The sequence below is a fragment of the Moschus berezovskii genome, chromosome 2, assembly GCF_049115385.1.
Source record: "Moschus berezovskii isolate FMDL1 chromosome 2, NW_MosBer_1.0, whole genome shotgun sequence".
NCBI classification, from domain to species: domain Eukaryota; kingdom Metazoa; phylum Chordata; class Mammalia; order Artiodactyla; family Moschidae; genus Moschus; species Moschus berezovskii.
Genome location: NC_142461.1, coordinates 18,835,182 through 18,855,778, shown reverse-complemented (window position 1 = coordinate 18,855,778; position 20,597 = coordinate 18,835,182). Strand labels below are relative to the sequence as shown.

Genomic DNA, 20,597 nt, shown 5'->3' with positions numbered 1-20,597 from the left:
TCAATATGCCAGCAAATTTGGAAAACTCAGCAGTGGCCACAGGACTGGAAAATGTCAGTCTTCATTCCAATCCCAAAGAAAGGCAATGCCAAAGAATCCTCACACTACCACACAATTGTACTCATCTCACACATTAGTAAAGTCATGCTCAAAATTCTCCAAGGTAGGCTTCAGCAATAGGTGAACCGTGAACTCCCAGATGTTCAAGCAGGTTTTAGAAAAGGCAGAGGAACCAGAGATCAAATTGCCAACATCCACTGGATCATGGAGAAAGCAAGAGAGTTCCAGAAAAACATCTATTTCTGCTTCATTGACTATGCCAAAGCCTTTGACTGTGTGGATCACAATAAACTGTGGAACATTCTGAAAGAGATGGGAATACCAGACCACCTGACCTGCCTCTTGAGAAACCTGTATGCAGGTCAGGAAGCAACAGTTAGAACTGGACATGGAACAACAGACTGGTTCCAAATAGGAAAAGGAGTACATCAAAGTTGTATATTGTCACCCTGTTTATTTAACTTATATGCAGAGTACATCATGAGGAATGCTGGGCTGGAAGAAGCACAAGCTGGAATCAAGATTGCTGGAAGAAATATCAACAACCTCAGATATGCAGATGATACCACCCTTATGGCAGAAAGTGAAGAGGAACTAAAAAGCCTCTTGATGAAAGTGAAAGAGGAGAGTGAAAAGGTTGGCTTGAAGCTCAACATTCAGAAAACAAAGATCATGGCATCTGGTCCCATCACTTCATGGGAAATAGATGGGGAAACAGTGGAAGCAGTGTCAGATTTATTTTTTGGGGCTCCAAAATCACTGCAGATGCTGATTGCAGCCATGAAATTAAAAGACACTTACTCCTTGGAAGGAAAGTTATGACCAACCTAGATAGCATATTAAAAAGCAGAGACATTACTTTGCCAACAAAGGTCCATCTAGTCAAGGCTATGGTTTTTCCCATGTTCATGTATGGATGTGAGATTTGGACTGTGAAGAAAGCTGATCGCCTAAGAATTGATGCTTTTTAACTGTGGTGTTGGAGAAGACTCTTGAGAGTCCCTTGGACTGCAAGGAGATCCAACCAGTCCATTCTAAAGGAGATCAATCCTGGGTGTTCACTGAAGGACTGATGCTTAAAACTGAAACTCCAATACTTTGTCCACCTCATGTGATGAGTTGACTCACTGGAAAAGACTCTGATGCTGGGAGGGATTGGGGACGGGAGGAGACGGGGACGACAGAGAATGAGATGTCTGGATGGCATCACCAACTCAATGGACATGAGTTTGAGTGAACTCCGGGAGTTGGGGTTGGACAGGGAGGCCTGGCGTGCTGTGATTCATGGGGTCGCAAAAGAACTGAACTGAACGAACCCAGAGAGACAGATGACATAAAGCTGGGGAACCAGGAAGCATAGGCCATCTGTGACTCCATGAGTCAACTAGAGTCTTGATTTAGAGGGGGGTCTAATTTATTGTTTTCTACCTCAAGCCCTGGTCTGACTTAATTTCAGGTCCTTTTCATACTAAAATATCAGAATCCCCTATCACTGCAAGAAAGGGGAAGTGTTAAGTAGAACAGTGGTAATCCTGGAAGGTAAGGGGAAACAACAGCAGATCTGCCCAGGATGTTCAGAAAACACCTGCACGGTGCTTTGGGGTATCCTTTTGGTGCAAAGGGAGCTCTTAATTATAAAGGTATTGCCACCCTTAGGAATGTCTTTCAATTTATGTTTCCTAAAAAACAGCATTTGAAAGGTTCTTTGTAGATTGATAATCTGTGATGAAAATGTGGAAATCCACTCAATTTAAAACTACTCTCCACCCTCTAATTTTACCCTTTTTTTCTGGAGGCAATCTGCTTCAGCAGTAAAAACACCCCTCAAGAGCCAATACCACAACAATGAGGGATCTTAGTTGCCAGGCCTGAGATGTAGGAAAGGTGATTGGTGTTTAGTTAGAAGTGGGAGAGGGCAGAAAATGGGAAGCAGGGGCACTTTCTGAGCAGACAGCAGGCTCCTAGAGTGATGAGTGGAGAACAGGGTGCTGTCATTTCAGTCTTGTCCGACCTTTTGCCACCCTAGTAGCCCACCAGGCTCCTCTGTCCCTGGGATTCGCCAGGCAAGAATACTGGAGTGGGTTGTCACTTCCTCCTCCAGGGGATCTTCCCGACCCAGGGATCAAAACCCACGTATCTTACCTATCCTGCTCCGGCAGGTGGGTTCTTTATCACTAGTACCACTTAGGAAGCGCCGTAAAGAAAAGTGGATGTTAAACAAATGAACTTAGTCACACAGTTATTTACTACCTTGGCCTTTGAGAGTCAAGAGACCAAGGATCTGGTCCTGAGTCCAACACTACGTGAATTTGGCATTCAATTCTCCCATCAGTCAAATGAAGTTGCTAAGTTGGATTGGGGTCCCCAAACCCAGTACCTGGAAGACACAGCAGGCAATGTGAATTAGCTAGGCATGCTCCCTAAGGCCTGGGTAGAGCTGGAGGCCACGGAGTGGCAGCTGGTCAGCGGTCACTACGGGAGCATCCTGGCCCAGCGTGGTTGGACCATCCCAGTTTTTGAGAGAATCAGAAAGCCCGACTTTCTATATAAATTCCTATGATTTTTTCAATCCTGGAGAATAATTTGTAAAATTTTTATATATACTGAAGGGGCCAAAGGAAACATTTTTGTAAGCTAGAGCCAAACCTCAGGCCCACAGTTTGTCAACTTCGAGTTCTGTATTGAAGTGCCCTGGAAGCTGAGTGCTCCTATGCAAAGGCATCACCTTTTCCTCTTCTATGGAAATTCACCAGGCAGCAACATCTGAAAGGCCACAAGAAGTCCTGGAGCAAACCAGACCCCCTCTGATTCACCTAGCATCTCCCAACCTATCCAGAGACTGAACCCTTTGTGACAAGACTCATATGAGCAGCTCACTGAGTGTCTGCTTCATGGACACGCTTTCAGTTCAGTTTAGTCGCTCAGTCGTGTCTGACTCTTTGCGACCCCATGAACCGCAGCATGCCAGGCCTCCCTGTCCATCACCAACTCCCAGAGTCCACCCAAACCCATGTCCATTGAGTCAGTGATGCCATCCAACCATCTCATTTTCTGTCATCCCCTTCTCCTCCTGCCCTCAGTCTTTCCCAGCATCAGGGTCGTTTCCAGTGAGTCAACTCTTCACATCAGGTGGCCAAAGTATTGGAGTTTCAGCTTCAACATCAATCCTTCCAATGAAAACCCAGGACTGATCTCCTTTAGGATGGACTGGTTGGATCTCCTTGCAGTCCAAGGGACTCTCAAGAGTCTTCTCCAACACCACAGTTCAAAAGCAGCAATTCTTCGGAGCTCTGCTTTCTTTATAGTCCAAATCTCACATCCATATATGACCACTGGAAAAACCATAGCATTGACTAGACAGACCTTTGTTGACAGACCTTTGCTGACAAAGTGACGTCTCTGCTTTTTAATATGCTGTCTAGTTTGGTCATAACTTTCCTTCCAAGGAGTAAGCGTCTCTTAATGGAACACACTTTGGGAAGCACCAAACTTACCTGCCCAGTTCCAAAATGCTACACTGCTATTCCTAGTACCCCCTTGGATCGGAAGCAGGGAAAGAAATTAGTATTCACTGACTCCCAGTAACACGCCAGATACCATGAATTCTACATCTCAGGTGACAGTTAAGAGCTGAATGTGGTTATCCCATTTTAAAGTTGAAAAAAGTATAAATCAGAAGCTGTGAGGAAATCCCTAATAAATGAAGCAGCCAAGATTTGTATCCATGGGTCTATGATTAAAAACCCTACAGTGAAAGTCACTTAGTTGTGTCTGACTCTTTGCAACCCCATGGATTATACAGTCCATGGAATTCTGCAGGCCAGAATACTACAGTGGGTAGCCTTTCTCTTCTCCAGGGGATCTTCCAAACCCAGGGATCAAACCCAGGTCTCCCTCATTGCAGGCAGATTCTTTACCAGCTGAGTCACAAGGGAAGCCCAAAATCCCTAGTCTTTCCACTATACAATAGCTTGTAGAGGTCAGAGGAAGTCTGACCCGTAGCCTAAAGAAATACAGTTGCCATCTGTATCTTTTGGTTTAGCATCCACAGACACACAGGGCCTGTTATACTGTGCCAACTTATATAATGGCCTTGAGCATCCATGGATTTTGGTACCCGCAGGAGGTCCTGGAACAAACATCCCTCACACATACCTAGGGACAACCTTACTCTCTCACCCCCTCCCATTTCTCCCTAACCTCCCACCCCTGTGGCTTTGGATCTAGCTTCTTCCCTACCACAAGCTTCCAGGCTCTTCATCTGCAAAGCACTGCTTTTCCAAGGAAGCCAGATAATCCACCAACATATTCAGCATCCCTGAGCCGGTGTGAGCATCTGATGCCTCTGCTGAAAGGAACAATGATCAAAGCCAACAGCTGCACCAAACACAGGACGGACAGCTAAGCTTCGGGGTGGACACACACGTGCCAGGGACATGAGGCTCCATGACTGTGTGGCCCCCCCTTCCCTTTCCTCCTTGTTTGGTGTCTGCAGATCCTTTATCCCCTCAATTCCCCATCTCCCCTCTGCCTGGTTTTCTCACCCACCTCCCATCCCTCACCAACCCAGTTCATTTCTTTCCTTCATCCCAAAGTGATCACAGGAACAGAAGAAGTCTGGCATTTTGTCTGTCACACTCAGGAGTGACCACCCATCCTGGTTTGCTAGGAGCCTGACTCACCCTTCAGGCCTGCTGTTCCTGTTAATTATAAACAGCCCCCATCACTTCAATAGGACCTCAGATTGGACAAAAGGCCACATGGTCTCATTATATATTTATTAAACAAAGTCTTATATTCCTTGCCCTTTACTTTAGGAGATTAAGTCAAATTGCTCAAATTTTCTTCCCTGAAGAGAAAAATGTTTCCTAAAGTTATTTTCCTGAATGTTTCTCAAGAGCTTTTTTTTTTTTAAACTAAAGTTCAGTGGATTTGGTAAAGTTTTTGCATCTTATCCAAATATTTTTAGTTGCCATCTTCTTCAGAAAAATCAATCATCCCATAAGAAATCCAGACCCTATATTTGCTAGGCATATGACATCCATCAACTAGAGTCAAAACACACTAACAGTTTTGCAGGATGTATTCTCTCTGTGCTTTCTTTCAGGAGAGGAAGAATGGCAAGAAGGTGGCCCAGCTGACAGCAGGACCCACCATCTCAGAAATTCACCCTTTTAATTGCAAAATCTCCTGAGTCTACTGGCCCCTAGATGAGGAGCCAGGTGCCGAGATACAGTGCTAAAAGGGCCCAGAAGACTGGGGCAGCTGGAAAAGTCAGCTGGAGAACCAACATGCTAGAAAGAAGTAAGAAATACATCTCTGGTGGGATGGAGGCTAAAGGGCCATCCAGAATGAGGAAGATTCAGCAAGGCATCCCCTTGAACGTTCCACCTTCCAGTCTGGATTTCTTCTCTTGCTCAACTACTGGCTTCTCTCAGATCCTTGGGCAAACTGAGACTGATGGAAAATGTCATTTCAAGAACTCAAGGAGGAAATGTTTCAAAAGGAGAGGACAGAACTCTAAGAAAATTACAGAGTTCATTGTAATGTTATGGGCTAGAATTTCAATATCCAGTTAAAAGCAAAGGAAAACTACAGACAATTTGCAGAGGTAAGAGCAGAAACTATATGTTATTTAGTTCCCAACACCTAGAACTGTGCCTGGAATACAATGAAAATATCACATTAATGTTAACAGCTTTGGGGACGTGTAAACGACATGTAATAAACTATAGAAGTTCCTAAGTTTTGACATATGTATAAACCCATGAAACCATCACTGTAATCAAGACGCTGACTACATTCATCACCTTTAAAAGCTTTTTCCAGCCTTTTTCTAAGCCCCTCCTCCCATCCCAGGCTCAGGCAGCTATAATTCTGCTTTCAATCATGCTATATCCCCACCAACAGAGCATGAGAGGTCCAATTCCTCCATATCCTCACCAACATTTAGTTAGGTTGAAGCTTTTTTAATTTCAGCTATTCTATAGTTGCAGTGTTACCTCATTGTGCTTTTAATTTGCATTTTCCTAATGACTTTTCATGTGTTGTGTCTTTTCATGTGTTGATTTCCTATCCACATAACTTTTTTGTTCAAATCATTTGCTCATCTTCTTTAATTTGGTTGTTTATCTTATTATAGTACTGAGTTTTAAGAGTTCTTTATATATCCTGGATACAAGCCCTTTATTGTAAATATATGATTTGCAAGTGTTCTCTCCAAGCTTGCATCTTATCTTTTCATTCTCTTACAAACTTCTTTTAAAGAAAGAAGTCTTCAATTTTGATGAAGTTCAATTTATCCAACTTTTAACTGAATGTGGTTTTGTTATTGTTCTAAGAAATCTTTGCCCAACCCAAAGAAACTTTTGGTGTGATGGATCTGGTCTTTATCTTGATTGTAGCACTGTCTATACACAGACGTATGCAAAGCCACAAAGATTTCCTGCCGTTTCTGTCTAGAAGTTTTATGGTTTTATGGTACAGATGGGTCTATGATTCATTTCAGGTGAATTTTTGTATACAATCTGTTGAGGTATGGATTGAAGTTTTGGATTTGTTGCTGATGATTATTTTGCTGTTTTGCATACAGATTGTTTCACATAATTCGTTGAAAAGAGTATCCTTGCTCTAGAAAACTATTTCTTTGTACTTTTGTTAAAATCACGTTAACTTCTTCAAAAAGCAGAACTCTCATAAAAGGCCCTCCTTTACAGTTGCTAAGATTTAAATCACACAGCCTCTTTGATTCAGCAACTCCAATCTTAGCAGTTTTGTCTAAAGAAATATAAGCACAAGGATAGCACACAGATCCTTATAACAGTATTATTTAGGGGAGAAAAAACAACATGGGTGCCACCCAAATATTCCCTGATATAGGAAGGACTGAAAAAGTTATAGTCCAGCTCCATCACAAAATGCTATGCATGGAGGAAAAGGAATGGGTTGGAGCTACATGGACTAACCAAAAGAAATACCCAAGAAATATTCTGTAAAGTGAAAACAATTACAGAGTTTTATATGTATAATGACTATATTATTTAAACACATGCAGGAAAAAAACTAAATATTGGTTGGCCACAAAGTCCATTTGGGTAACATCTACCATCTTACAGAAAAACCTGAATGGCCTTTTTGGCCAACCCAAAACATATTTGCATGTGTTTATAAAACCTAAGAAAATTATGGGAAAATAACTACGAGACAGATCGCATGAGTCTGCTTCACGGGTAGAATTCCCAGCTGGCACAGTGGTACAGAATCCATTCCCAATGCAGGAGACCCAAGAGACCGAGGTTTGATCCCTGGATCCAGAAGATCCCCTGAAGAAGGAAATGACAACCCACTCCAGTATAACTGCCTGAAGAATTCCATAGACAGAGGAGTCTGGTGGGCTATGGTCCATGGAGTGGCAAAGAATCAGACGTAACCGAGCACAAAGAGCAAGATTACACTTCACACACTTCTGTGGTGTGTTAGCTCATTACCCTAAGTAGATATTAGTTTGCAATTTTTAATCAAATCAAGTGTAAAATAGCTGTCATAACTTTGACATGTAGAAAATGTGGATTTCACTCTGTCACACATCTGTACCACTGCTTGGGAATAAAACCTTTTTTTTTTTTTGGTGGTGGTTGGTTCAAGTAGGGAGAAATATTTCAGTTCATAAAGAGGACTCAAAAGATAAATTCCACAAATTGTGTCCCTCCATAGGTAGAAGTCCTATCACCGAGTAGTTCAGAATGTGATCTTATGTGGAAACAGCATCACTGCAGATACAAATAGTTAAGCTAGAATGAGGTCATACTGGATTAGGGTGGCCCCCAATCCAATGTGATCAGTGTCTTTATTAAAAAAGGAAATTTGGACATGGAGGAAAACACACAGAGAGAACGCAATGCAAAGCCCTGGAGAGATGCTGCCACAGGCCAAGAAATGGGAAAGATGACCAGCAAACCACCAGAAGCCGGGAAGGAGGCGTGGAAAAGATTCTTCCTCATAGCCCTCAGAAGAAATCAATGCTGCCAACACTCTGATTTGAGACATCCGTCCCCTAGAACTGTGAGACAGTACATTTCTGCTCCATAAGCTGCCCGGCTTGTAGTACTTTGTTACAGCAGCCCTGAGAAACTAATAACTAAGGGACCAAGAGACTTCCCTGGTGGTCCAGTGGTTAAGACTTCACCTTCCAGTGCAAGGGTTGCAGGTCTAATCCTTGGGCAGGGAGTTTCCCTTGTGGCTCAGACAAAATCTGCTTATAATGTGGCAGTGAAAGTGAAAGTCACTCAGTCGTGTCTGACTCTTTGTGACCCCATGGACTATACAGTCCATGGAATTCTCCAGGCCAGAATACTAGAGTGGGTACCCTTTCCCTTCTCCAGGGGATGTTCCCACCCAAGAACTGAACCCAGGTCTCCTGCATTGCAGGCGGATTCTTTACCAGCTGAGCCACAAGGGAAACCCAAGAATACTGGAGTGGGTAGCCTATCCCTTCTCTAGCAGATCTTCCCAACCAAGGAAGAGAACTGGGGTCTCCTGCATTGCAGGCGGATTCTTTACCAACTGAGCTATCAGGGACCCAGGTTCAGTCCCTGGGTTGGGAAGATATCTTGGAGAAAGGAACTGGCAACCCACTCCAGTATTCTTGCCTGGCACATTCCATGGACAGAGGAGCCTAATGGGCTACAGTCCATGGGGTCACAAAGAGTCAGACACAACTGAGGAAATACACACACACAAAGTACCAAGAAGTTAAGTCCAAGCGGGAAAAAAAAAAAAAGTCCCTCATCCTTACCATGGTCCCACAGCCCCCAGTCCCGTGCCCAGGGAGCATCCTCAGAAGACACAGAAGGTAAAAGGCAGTATCTGCTGCCCTGCATCATAGGTGACTTGAACACCAGGATGCCGCACACACCTGAGGGAAGCCGGTTCCTGGTGTAAACACATCAAAGCATGCAGCGGGCAGAAGAGTCTACAGAATCTGTGTGTTCATCCTCAGACCCACAATTACAGAGAAACCATGAGGAAGGGCTTGTCGTGAAAGGATTAGGATGGATGTACCATGACGAAAGGATAACCATTAAGGAGCCCCTTCCTCCTGGCACCTCTCCCTCCCTTCACACACAGGCAGCAGCCGTCATGGCCGCTAGATGAAAAAGAAGAGGTGGCACAGGAAGTCAAGGATGATGACCCCTAATGTCATTCAGTGTTAGTCCCTGGCTTGTGTCTGACTCTTTGCAACCTCATGGACGATACAGCCCGCTAGGCTCCTCTGTCCATGGGATTCTCCAGGCAAGGAGACTGGAGTGGGTTGCCATTTCCTTCTCCTGGGGATTGGCCCAATCCAGAGATCAAACCCAGGTCTCTTGCATCTCCTTCAGTGACAGGCAGATTCTTCACCTCTGAGCCACGTGAGAAGCCCATATTATCCTAGTTGGGAAGGGGCAAATCCCAGAGGCTGGCTATCCAACCAGGGACGTCGCAGAGATGAACAACATGGATTATTTTGAGAATAGAACCCTGGACCTCCCTTGGTGCCACCTGTCTGAAAAACTGTCACCGAGACCTACACTGAAGGGACTGTCTTCCACATCCCAGCCCATGATCTTAAGTACCAGAGTAAACTATCTACTGAGGCACAGTTACTGCCAAGAGGCCCTCCCTCAAGGCACATGGTCTTCTTGGCATTTGCTTCATTTTCCCAGGATGTTGACCGGAAATAGAAGAGAAGAAGTGGGAGGAAAGGAGCAGGCATTTAACTGTTCCTCTAATGCCTGTGTTCATTATTTTCCAAATCCACCATAAACAAATTCAAACTCTGCACAAAAAGAAAATGGTATATGGACACAGTGATTTAGTCCCAGGATATGAAAGTCAGGCACATCTCAGCCTCAGGAGGACAGAGACAGACACAGGCAAAGGCCACAGGTCTGGACTTCCCTGGTGGCACAGCGGATAGGAATCTGCCTGCCAATGCAGGGGTTCGATCCCTGGTAGAGGAAGATCCCACATGCCACAGAGTAACTAAGCCCATGGGCCACAATTACTAAGCTGGCACTCTAGAGCCCAGAACTGCAGCTACTGAACCCCCAATGCCCAAGAGACGACACTCTGTAACAAGAGAAGCCACCACAATAAGAAACCCAAGGATCATGACTAGAGAGTAGCCCCTTGCTCTCCACAGCTAGAAAGCCCAAGTGCAGCAACGAAGGTCCAGTGCAGCCAAAAATAAATAAATAAAAAGACAGCAGATTTCATGCCATGAGTGTACTAGTGTGTTAGTTTCCTTCTTGTTGCTGTTCTACTCACTGAGTCGTGTCTGACTCTTTGCAACTCCATGGACTATAGCCTGCCAGGCTCCTCTGTCCATGAGATTTTCCAGGCAAGAATCCTGGAGTGGGTTACCATCTCCCCCTCCAGGGGAGCTCCCCGAACCAGGGAACAAAACTTTGTCTCCTGCATTGGCAGGTGGATTCTTTACCACTGAGCCGCCAGGGAAGCCCTAAACAAATAAATAAAAAGGCAGCAGGTTTCACGAGTGTACTAGTGCATTAGACACCTGCTGCTGCTGCTGTTAAGTCACTTCAGTCGTGTCCGACTCTGTGTGACCCCATAGATGGCAGCCCACCAGGTTCCCCAGTCCCTGGGATTCTCCAGGCAAGAACACTGGAGTGGGTTGCCATTTCCTTCTCCAATGTGTGAAAGTGAAAAGTGAAAGTGAAGTCGCTCAGTCATGTCTGACTCGTAGCGACACCTAGGGCTGCTGTAACATGTCACCACAGATTGGACGACTGAAAACCACAAAAATGTCCTCTCTGGCAGTTCTGGAGGCTGGAAATCGAAAACCAAGAAGTTGGTAGGGCCATACTCCCTCCAAAGGCTCTAGGAAGGAATCTTTGCTTGACTCTTATGGCCTCTGGTGGTTGCCAGCCATCCTTGGCTTTCCTTGGCTTGTTGCTGCTGTTGTTCAGCTGCTAAGCCATGTCCAACTCTTTGTGACCCTACGGACTGCAGCACGCCAGGATTCCCTGACCTTCACTATCTCCCAGAGCTTGCTCAAACTCATATCCATGGAGTCGGTGATGCGGTCCAACCATCTCATCCTCTGTCACCCCTTTCCCTCCTCAATCTTTCCCAGTATCAGGGTCTTTTCCAATGAGTCAGCTCTTTGCATCAGGTGGCCAAAGTATTGGAACTCTGGCTCCAGCATCAGTCTTTTCAGTGAGTATTCAGGGTTGATTTCCTTTAGGATGGACTGATCACTGGCTTGCAGTAGCACAACTCCATCCTCTGCCTCCATCTTCACTTGGCCCTCTTTGTGGAGTCTCCTCTGTGTCTTCAAACCTCTCCTTATAAAGACATCGAGTTTAGGGCTCACCCTAACCCAGGATGACCTCACCTTTACTCAGTTACATCTGCCCAATCCCAATTTCCAAATAAGGCTACAATCACAGGTCCCAGGGTTAGGATTTCAACATATCTTGATGGGAAGGGAAGCGACTCAACCCATCTCAATGAGTAAGACACAGAGACCAAGGGTTAATCTGAATCTTGGTCCCTAAGTAGCTATGTTAGTTGGATACAAGTAATAAAAAAATCTAACTAACAGAGAGGCTTCAAAAAGCAGAAGGAGATGGTAATTTTTTCACTACTAGAACCTCCCTTATCAAATTAAGACCTCAGTTACAACAAGTGAGGGGAGAAGGAGGAGACCGCGGCTGCTAGACATGGAAGGGCAAGAGGAAGGACCCAGTAGCAGCAGGCCAGACTGAGGGAGAGCTCACCGAGACTTTGGTGGCGCTGAACAGGCCAAACGCACACAGCAAGTCTGTGCTTTATCCTTAACAGCATCCTCTTCCAGGTCTTGGACTGAGGGTTTGGACCTGGTGAATGCACTGATGCTTTATCACTGGAGAGCAACTAAATTGGGATCACAACTTTTTTTTTCTTTTTTTTTTAAATTAACGTAAAATGGTGGTAACGGATTCCACTAGTCTCTAAGGAGGTCTTGGGACAAACATCTCAATTATTTCTTCTTGCTCTACTTATATAAAGCCTCCGTTTAGATTTGTGCCCCAGGGCGGGGAGGGGGCGCAGCTGAGCTGAAGCACACTGCAGCTATTGAGTGCTTCTGAATTGGTTTTATTTGCTGACCGTTAACGAGTCCCTAAACTGCTGCTATTCGAGGAGTCAGATAGCAATGCGCAAGGAAGCCTGATCGCCAGTAGCTGTGGGACTGGCCAGCGGCAGCTGTTTCAGGATCCGATCTACAGGACGAATTCATTTTATGGAATGGAGTCAGTGCAAGGGAAGAGGAAGGAGAGGGACAATCTGGAACATCAAACAAAGTGCAAAATGTTGCCTAATGCGCCAAGATAACCCAGGACAGTCAACATCAAACAGCCCATTAGGCAACGGGTAACCAAAGGGCAGAGAGGTTTTCTTTTTTCTAATTTTCCAAGGCAAGCATTTTGCAAGTCACTTGGTAGAGATTTTGCTCTTGAACTCTCCACCTCCTCCCTCCCTTCCCGGCAGTTCTGGTCTAAACGGGGAACAACTGCAGACGTGATCAGGCTTTATTGCCAGTTTTCAAGGTCTCGAGTTTGTCAAAACTCTGAGAAAGACCTAACACTGTAAGATAACATTTTACTTCTGCAAGACCTCAAATTAATGAGAAGGCCAAGTTTTCTTTAGGAAGGATAAGGCCAGATGCTCTGCGCTTACTCAGCTATTAGGGTTGAAAAGAATAGCAAAACATAGGATCGATTTAGTGAGAAACCTGTGAGTCCGAAAGAGCAGCTATTGCTTATTTCTAAGCAATTGCTCTTGAACTCTCTGACCTCCCCCCTCCCTTCTCCACATTTTTGGCTTCAATGGGGAATGACTGCAGACGTGATCAGGCTTTATTGCCAGCTTTCTAGGTCTCTAGTTTGGATAAATGCCATGTGCTCCGGCTCAAGAGACTCTTAAATGACACTTGAGAATTACAGCTTGAGGACGACACAGCAGCTTATTCCCCACCAGAGATCTGGGCCACCAAAAATGAGGTAACCTTTGGTCAACACAGGCAACCACACCGATTCAACAAGAAATATGAAAGTGACCTCTCTCAGCCAACGAGACCACCACTCATTCTACTGATTAATAACAAGAGCACACACACAAGTAAGCATCATACTCCACCCTATCCTTCCAAATAATAATAGTAACTGCTTAAGAAGATCCAGAGCTAAACCTGGTTCAAATTCCAGATCAGTTCACTCCTGGCTTCCGGACTCTGGCCAGATCATTTGAACTTGCTGGCTTTCAGTTTCTTTATTTATAAAATGGGGATAAAAGCAGTTACGGGAAGCAAATGAGCTAGATAATTCAAATAAAACTCTTTAACGCTGTGCCACACACCCAGCACGTGCACCAAAGAAATGCCTGTTGTCATGACCCGCCTCGCTCTGGTTTTCCCCTGTCAATTTGCTCTGCCTGGAAAAGGGTCAGGTTTACCAAGGTTTTCTCTCTGCCTGAGGGGCCTGGTCTAATGGGCTCCAGCTGATCCTTTAGAAGGGTCTCCTGTCTACTTTCTCCAGGTAAAAGTGGAAATGATAACCACAGAGAAATAAGTCGAGAACAATGGAATATCCACACCAAGGCAAGATCAGTCCGATATGACAAGGCACAGAAAGGGCAGGAAGATCCCACGGGAAAAGCACTCTGACCTCCTATAATCACCAAGTGGTATTTAGGCACAAATGCCAACCTTTCTATCAGCCAGAAGTTGAGCAAGAAGTCAGAGGAAAGGTTCTTCAGGATCTGGCTTCCTTCCTACCCCTCCTCATGTCACGCTTTTGGAGGTTCTAAGTTGCAGCCACTGATCAAAATGTGAATGAAAATAAATCAATGAACAAAATGGTGAGAGGGAGGCAACAGCCAACTTTATCGATGAGAGTTCTGTATTTTCTGGATCTGCCATGGTGGGTTAGTCGCTCAGTCGTGTCCGACTCTTGCAACCCCATGGATGGCTGCCCACCAGGCTCCTCTGTCCATGGGATTCTCCAGGCAAGAATACTGGAGTGGGTTGCCATTTCCTTCTCCAGGGAATCTTCCCGACCCAGGGATCGAACCCAGGTCTCCTGCCTTGCAGGCAGATTCTTTATCGACTGAGCTACGAGGAAATCTGCTATGAAGACAGTTTAAGATCAGCCAAAACAGGAAAACTATTGGAAGCGTTATAGACTGCCTCATAAGAAGATGGTCACACACAGACTCCACAATTAGAATCTGCTGGAACTTTTCCCCATGCCTTTCTACTACCAAATCCCACAATGTCCTTATAATAACGACACCACAGGCAAGGATGCCCTGGCCTCCTTCATTCCAAACTCAGTCTCCAGTCATCTTTCTCCTGCTCTCCACCTTTCCAGGGTTCCCAAAATTGTGTCTCGTAGTGCACAGAAGTCAGATGTTCTGAGGAAAGACATATTCCTTATGGCTGTGTCCACAGTCCTACGTGGACAGTGAGTCTGTCACTGCTCATGCATCTGCCTGGCCCAACAATGAAGATAATCAGGCAACCCCAGCAAACTGTAATATATCGAGGCCCAAAGTAATCTCATCTCTGTTTTTAAAAAACCAATACTTAGCCTTTTTCTACTGGAAAGGTTTTCCTTTCACTTTTTTGAGAAGAGCCTGTTTCAAATCAGCTTCTTTAAAAATTCATAATTCTCCCGAGTCCCTCAAAAAAAAAAAAAGTCTGCTGTGCAAAGGAGAAGGTAAAAAGGGAAGAATTCATATTTATTCATTTCTAAAAGTTGAGGTGGTGATTTAAATCTTCACATCCCCTTTGATCCTATTATAATTTTAATGGCAGAATCTCCCAGCGAGGGCTCCAGTGGGATGTTAACAGAAGTTTTAACATTCAGGGGAGCAGATGAACCGTGTGACTGAATGAGAAATTCCCCAGCTCAGCCCTGCTCGAAGCAACAGGTCCCTTTGCCTGTCCTGGATTTGGGTCAAATGGTGAAGCCTCAAATCAGAAAGTAGCAGCATTATTTTGTTTGGCAAAGGAGCAGGGTTTGATAATGATAATCCACTCTGATTAGGGATGCTATTTCCTGAGCAAGAGAGCTGGTTACTGGACTAGAATTAGTTGGAGGGTGACCCTCCAGCCACACTCCCTGGACCACAAACCCTTTGAACGGGTGTCAACCCATAGGGACTAATCAAGTCAATTCATTGAGATGTCTTTTTCTTCCCTCACCTCTTCTGTTTCCAGGTGTCGGTACAAGAAATTGACTCCTTAGTCCTGATAGGAAGCCCTGGGAGCACTTCCTTGAAGCAGTTTCTTCACTCAAGCTCATCTAAATTAGAATGTTTGCATTAAGAATTAATGAGGAAAAAATTCATGAGGTTATATGAGACAGTTAAAAAGATTTGTGTAAGGAGGGTGGGGTTTCGACTCCGTTAACAACAGGGATTCATCATCATTTCCCCATTGAACACTCTCTCCCTTACCATCACCATGGCCACAACATCTGGTCATGGAAAACATCCCATTCACTAAAGAATCAGAAACTAATGTTCCTATACAGTGGTGCCTTAAAGGGTGAAATTAAAAAAGGGGTGGGGGGAGAAAAAAAATCCCAGACAGCAAACAGAGCCTGTGACAAAGATAACTACAAAGAATGTAAATAAAATACTATTACAAGCAACTCACTCACCACCTCACCCTCAAAAACACCCTCCCCCAGAAGCAAAAAGCAAAAACATCCAAATTCTGTTCTAAAGAACAGCAGAGCTGCTATTGGGAAGAAGCTATGAATAGGAAGGTTTTTCTCCATTTTTATAATCTCAAGGTTTGAGACATACTTTTAAAAAGAGGACCAGGCCTGGTGAATCATTTAAATTTGGGGAGCAGGAAGTTAAGCCCTGTGTTGATAAGTACCTTCCAGGGGTGACCTGATCTTAGTGACAAGCCGTGTTTAACCTGAGCTTTCAAATGTGGGAACCCCCTGCTCTTTCAATCTGACACTTGAAGAGGAAAACAAGAATGCATTGCAAATGCACACTGTAATAAACCAGGCTCATGCCAAATGCACGTGTGTACATTTCACATAAGAGCCAGAAGGTGCTTTCTAACGAGGAACAACTACCATGCAGAATGCAAGCCAGAGCTAGCCCCCGCCAAGGGTCACGTGCTGCGGAGCACACAGGACTCCCTACGTGAAACACGCCAGTAGAAATAACTTCAAGAGGCAAAAATCCACAAATTCTGTAGAGGCACGCATTCCCCAGGCCATAAAAGCCACCGGCAGGAAATGTAGCCTCATCTCTCCAAGAGCTCCACTCCTCACTCAGATGGGAAAACTCTCCACCTCCGCTCAGTCACTCCTTCCTTTAGCATAAATTCACTGTCCTGAACGAAAGGAAAATCGCACATGTGCAACTGGCGGCTGATGCCAGTCCCGAAACACACTTACATCACTTCTGGCCAACGGCTCAGAGCCCTATGTTGACTCTCGGAGTTAGGAGGCCAGTCAACCACCTCCCGTCTTCAAGGCTAAAGATCTCTTTTCTTGCTCAGTGGGTTTGAGACCCTTGGGAATTGGCCTGGGGTCTCAATCTCTTACTATGAACCCCCTCCACAAAACAACGGGCCCAGGGAGGCTCGGAAAGGGGTCATGGGGCATCTATTTCTGCTCAAAGCAATGCCCTCTGCAGGTTAATCCTCAGCATGAGAACCCACAAGCAAAGGTTAGTTAGCTTCTCCTAGCATCTCAGACACAGTCTGGCCCTTTGAATTTTCATTGAAAACCTCCAAAGCCAGCCAGGGCTCCTGGCCTCCTTGTCCCAAGACTTCAGATACATTCCGCATCCAACCGTGCTGTATTTCACCACTTAAACACTTCTTCAAAGTTTACTACGAAACAATGTGGCTCTGAGCCTGCCAAAAGTTTAACTGCAGGATTCAGTAGATTTTATCTGGCAGGGTAGCTGCCTTTCCTCCGCAGAATATTTTCCAGGGAAAGCAGTCATCAGACCTTACAGTCGGGGTGATTTCGGGGTTCTGAGTGTCAATGAATGAGCCCCTCTCTGAAACAACGCCCCACTTTCTCACTTTGACCCCCCCTTTCCAACTCCCTGGCTCCTGATTCCAAATTAAAGGCAGTTTGGCATTTCAGCAGACAGCAGTGAAAAAAACTTTTAAAGAGATGACCCCAGGGCATTATTCCTGGCTGAACTTCATTTTTGATTTTCAAATATCTGGGGGAGCTTGGTTTCTAGGGGAGATGAGGCGAGAGGGCCAACAAATAAGAAAAAATAAAATAGAATAAGTAGTATACCATGACCAAACCAAACCAAGCTTGAGAATTTCCAAATTATATTGGCAAACAAATGCTTTCACAAATCATTTGTTCTGTCTTTCCCGGAGACAAAAAAATAGCAACAACAATAATAATAATAATCTGGATGCAAAAATCCTAACCCCAGACCAGTAAACTGTGTCAGTGGAAAGCAATCTAAAATTGCTGGTCAGCAAGTCCAATCTTATATAAATCTCCAGGCGCACTAACCCCCAAGGCAAAAGTTGTGATGCCCAGAGCTAAGCCTTCTTCAATTTCATCACCCCCAGCTCCCCGACCGGGTATCCGGCGGCTGGGTGAAACCGACAGCATCAGGTTCTAATCCTTGCGTCTTTCATGACCGCTTTGGGCAAACCCTTGCAAGCGGTGCTCTGCTCCTCGGGTCCGAGCACCTCCTCCTCCACGCTGGCCCCCAGCCCCCCGCGGCCCCTTACCTGCAGGCGCTCCGTGGCCGGCTGCCACATCTTCCAGCCGCGGGGTTGGGCACTGGAGACGCTGGCAAGACTCTGTCGATGGGCTCCGGCAGGGTAGGGGGCGGCGAGGGGCTGCGGTCCCGCTTCACATCTGGGGTGGGCGTCCGCGGGAGGTGCGTCCCGGAGCCGGCGATCGCCTCGGGGTGGGCTCTCGGGTCTGCGAGCGCGAGGAGGCGGCGCGGCGCTGGGCGGCCGGCAACTTGTGGGCACGGCCGCGCGCCGGCTGTCCTGGCGCAGCTGCGAGAGGACTGCGCAGCTCCGCCCGGGCCCGCGAGCGCACGGCGGCGGCGGCCGCTCCCTCCTCCCCCGCCGCCGCCGCCGCCGCCGCCGCCCGGACCTGAGCGCTCTGAGCATGCCCGGGGCCGGCGCCCGCACGGGGGGCCCGCGTACCCCGCCGCGGGGGACCCCGCATCCCGGCGCGGAGGGCGTGGGCAGGCCACAACCCACAGCCCGCCCCCGCCCCCCGACCCTCGAGGAAGGCCCGGGTGGGACAGGATCTGGGAGACTGAAGAGCCTGCAGAAGGGGGCTTCCTGAAGCCAGAATTCACGTCGCCCCCACTGGGGGTCCCAGGCTTTCGGTCGGTCAGCAGGGATCTCTGAACCGGCCTGGGTCTTGACTGGCACTGTGCCCACAGAATCCCATTCATGCCTCCCCCTGGAGTTAACTGAGCATCTGTTAGGCTTCAGCCCCCGTGCTAGATTCTGAGAATACAGTGGCGCAAAATAGAAGACCAGAGAATTGTTCCTCCTCTCCCGAGCTCCGTTCTAGTTGGAGGACATGGTCAACGACAGAGAACACACCTGAAAGGGGGCTCCTCGGTCAGAAGCTGAGTGAGACATGTTGGGAAGAAAATAAAACGGGGCTGATGGATGAAGAAAGGGAGAGGAGAGCGTCTTGCGGGAGGGGAGGGTGGGTCTGGGGGGATGTCTGGAGTAAGAGGGAAAGCTGGGCGCCCCAGGTGAGGGATGACAAGAAAGGCAGAGAACTGGGGCGCCTGTAACCTGGAGGAGGAAGGCGGCCCAAAGTCCCCCGTCCTGCATCCATTCTGAGATCTGCCAGGTCCCTCAGGAAGCTCTATGAACCCACACATAAGCCAAGGGTCACCCTGAGCTCCAGTGTGCGGAGGGTGGTGTGGCCTCCGTGAAATAACTCCCTTTCCTAAGGAAACCCAGCTCCTCCGATGCCCTTGACAACTGGCTGAGACAAGCATGAACGTTCCCATCACTTGGATGAAACAATCGAGGCTCACAGAGTTTAGGTGACCATTCAAGTCACGCAGCCACTGAGTGGCTTCCGGGTGGCTTGAAGGCTGCAGTGCTCTCCTGGCTCCTGCTCTGACCAGAGTAACACTATGGGAGAAGGGCAACCTTCAGGGGCTGGAGGTTGGGAGAGCTGAGCAGGATGGGGAAGCTAAGTGGAGTCTGGAGACTGATGAAGAGGGTGGGAGGAGAAGTGGTAGGAGACGCTTGAGAACAGAAGCAACAGAGAGAGGGGAAGGACCAGGAGATGTCTGTGGGGGGCCCAAAGCTCCTGAGAGGCTAGTCCCATGAAGCAGTGAGGGCTGGCAGGGGAAGGGTCTCGAGGGCATATTGCACTGCAGGTGCAAAGCCTGGCCCCTGAGCTGCTCGGGCACCGTCCAAACTGACACCCACGTCTGGAAGGATCTGCCCATCATCATGCATTGTTCTTGTTCAGTTGCTGAGTCGTGTCCCACTCTCTGCAACCCCCACGGACTGCAGCACACCAGGCTCCTCCTTCCTTCACCATCTCCCAGAGTTTGCTTAAATTCATTTCCATTGAGTCAGTGATGCCATACAACCATCTCATCCTCTGCCGCCCCCTTCTCCTCCTGCCTTCAATCTTCCCCAGCATCAGGGTCATGCATAGGTAGAGTGATTTCCGTATATTAGAACACTCAGTTCACCAGACCCTCCCAGGACTCTCCAAGGGAGACAAACACACACCTCCCAGGCTTTGGGGAACATGAGATTCACAGAGTCACCCAGAGGAGAGACACAGTGGCAGTGCCTATCCAGGACTCTTTTCCAGGGCTCCAGACAGCTCCTTCCAAACCACATAGTTGCTGGTTGATGCCACCCACACAGGCAGACCCTCAATGCCTTAAGAGCCAGCAGAGCCATAGAGATGCTTCTGAAAGGCTTCTCCGTCTCCACCCATGACCACAGGACCTCCCACTCCTGTCTGACAACCGCAAAGACTTTCTCAGCTACTTCCCCAGTCCCTGCTACCTGCTCTGGATTTACCGATAGCTCCTTTCTGATGAGGTGTTGGAATGTCAGCCCTACATGGAAATACATCTCAGATGCTTGGTCATGTGCTCTCTGTTTGGAGATGATATTTTTACTTTTCCAATAACTCATCCAGCATACTTCCCACACCTAGAAATTTCCTGCTGCAAATAATAGACCTCCCCAGCCTCCTAATTCTTTTTTTATAAAAATCCCAAAGCAGAGAGAGAAGCACTTCATTACGAAAATCTAGAAAATCCAAATGTGCGTGTTAAACCTCTCAGGAAGCTAAAACAGAACCATTCAGTTGCCAGGGATGTTTTCCGACTTAAGCTTTGAAACCATCCTTGGTCGCAGATGCTCCCGTGGAAAAGTGATTTTGTTTTAAATAGCAGTGGGATGAGATAACGGCCTACATTCAAATCGCATTAGAGCGTTAAATCCTGTCTTCTCACCTCCG

The 20,597-nt window shown here is 46.8% G+C and overlaps 1 protein-coding gene across 2 annotated transcripts in view; it reads right to left on the bottom strand.

The window, feature by feature from the left end:
* Nucleotides 1-18,224, bottom strand: part of PID1 (phosphotyrosine interaction domain containing 1) — a 256,378-nt gene extending 238,154 nt beyond the window's left edge. Inside the window, exon 1 of one of the 2 annotated variants that reach the window (XM_088845105.1) lies at nucleotides 17,849-18,224. In XM_088845105.1, coding sequence (XP_088701231.1) covers nucleotides 17,849-17,878 — 30 coding nt within the window. In that variant the 5' untranslated portion in view covers nucleotides 17,879-18,224. The remainder of the gene's footprint in view (nucleotides 1-17,848) is intronic. The other variant, XM_055398635.2, reaches the window with a different exon arrangement.
* Nucleotides 18,225-20,597: the final 2,373 nt, after the last annotated feature.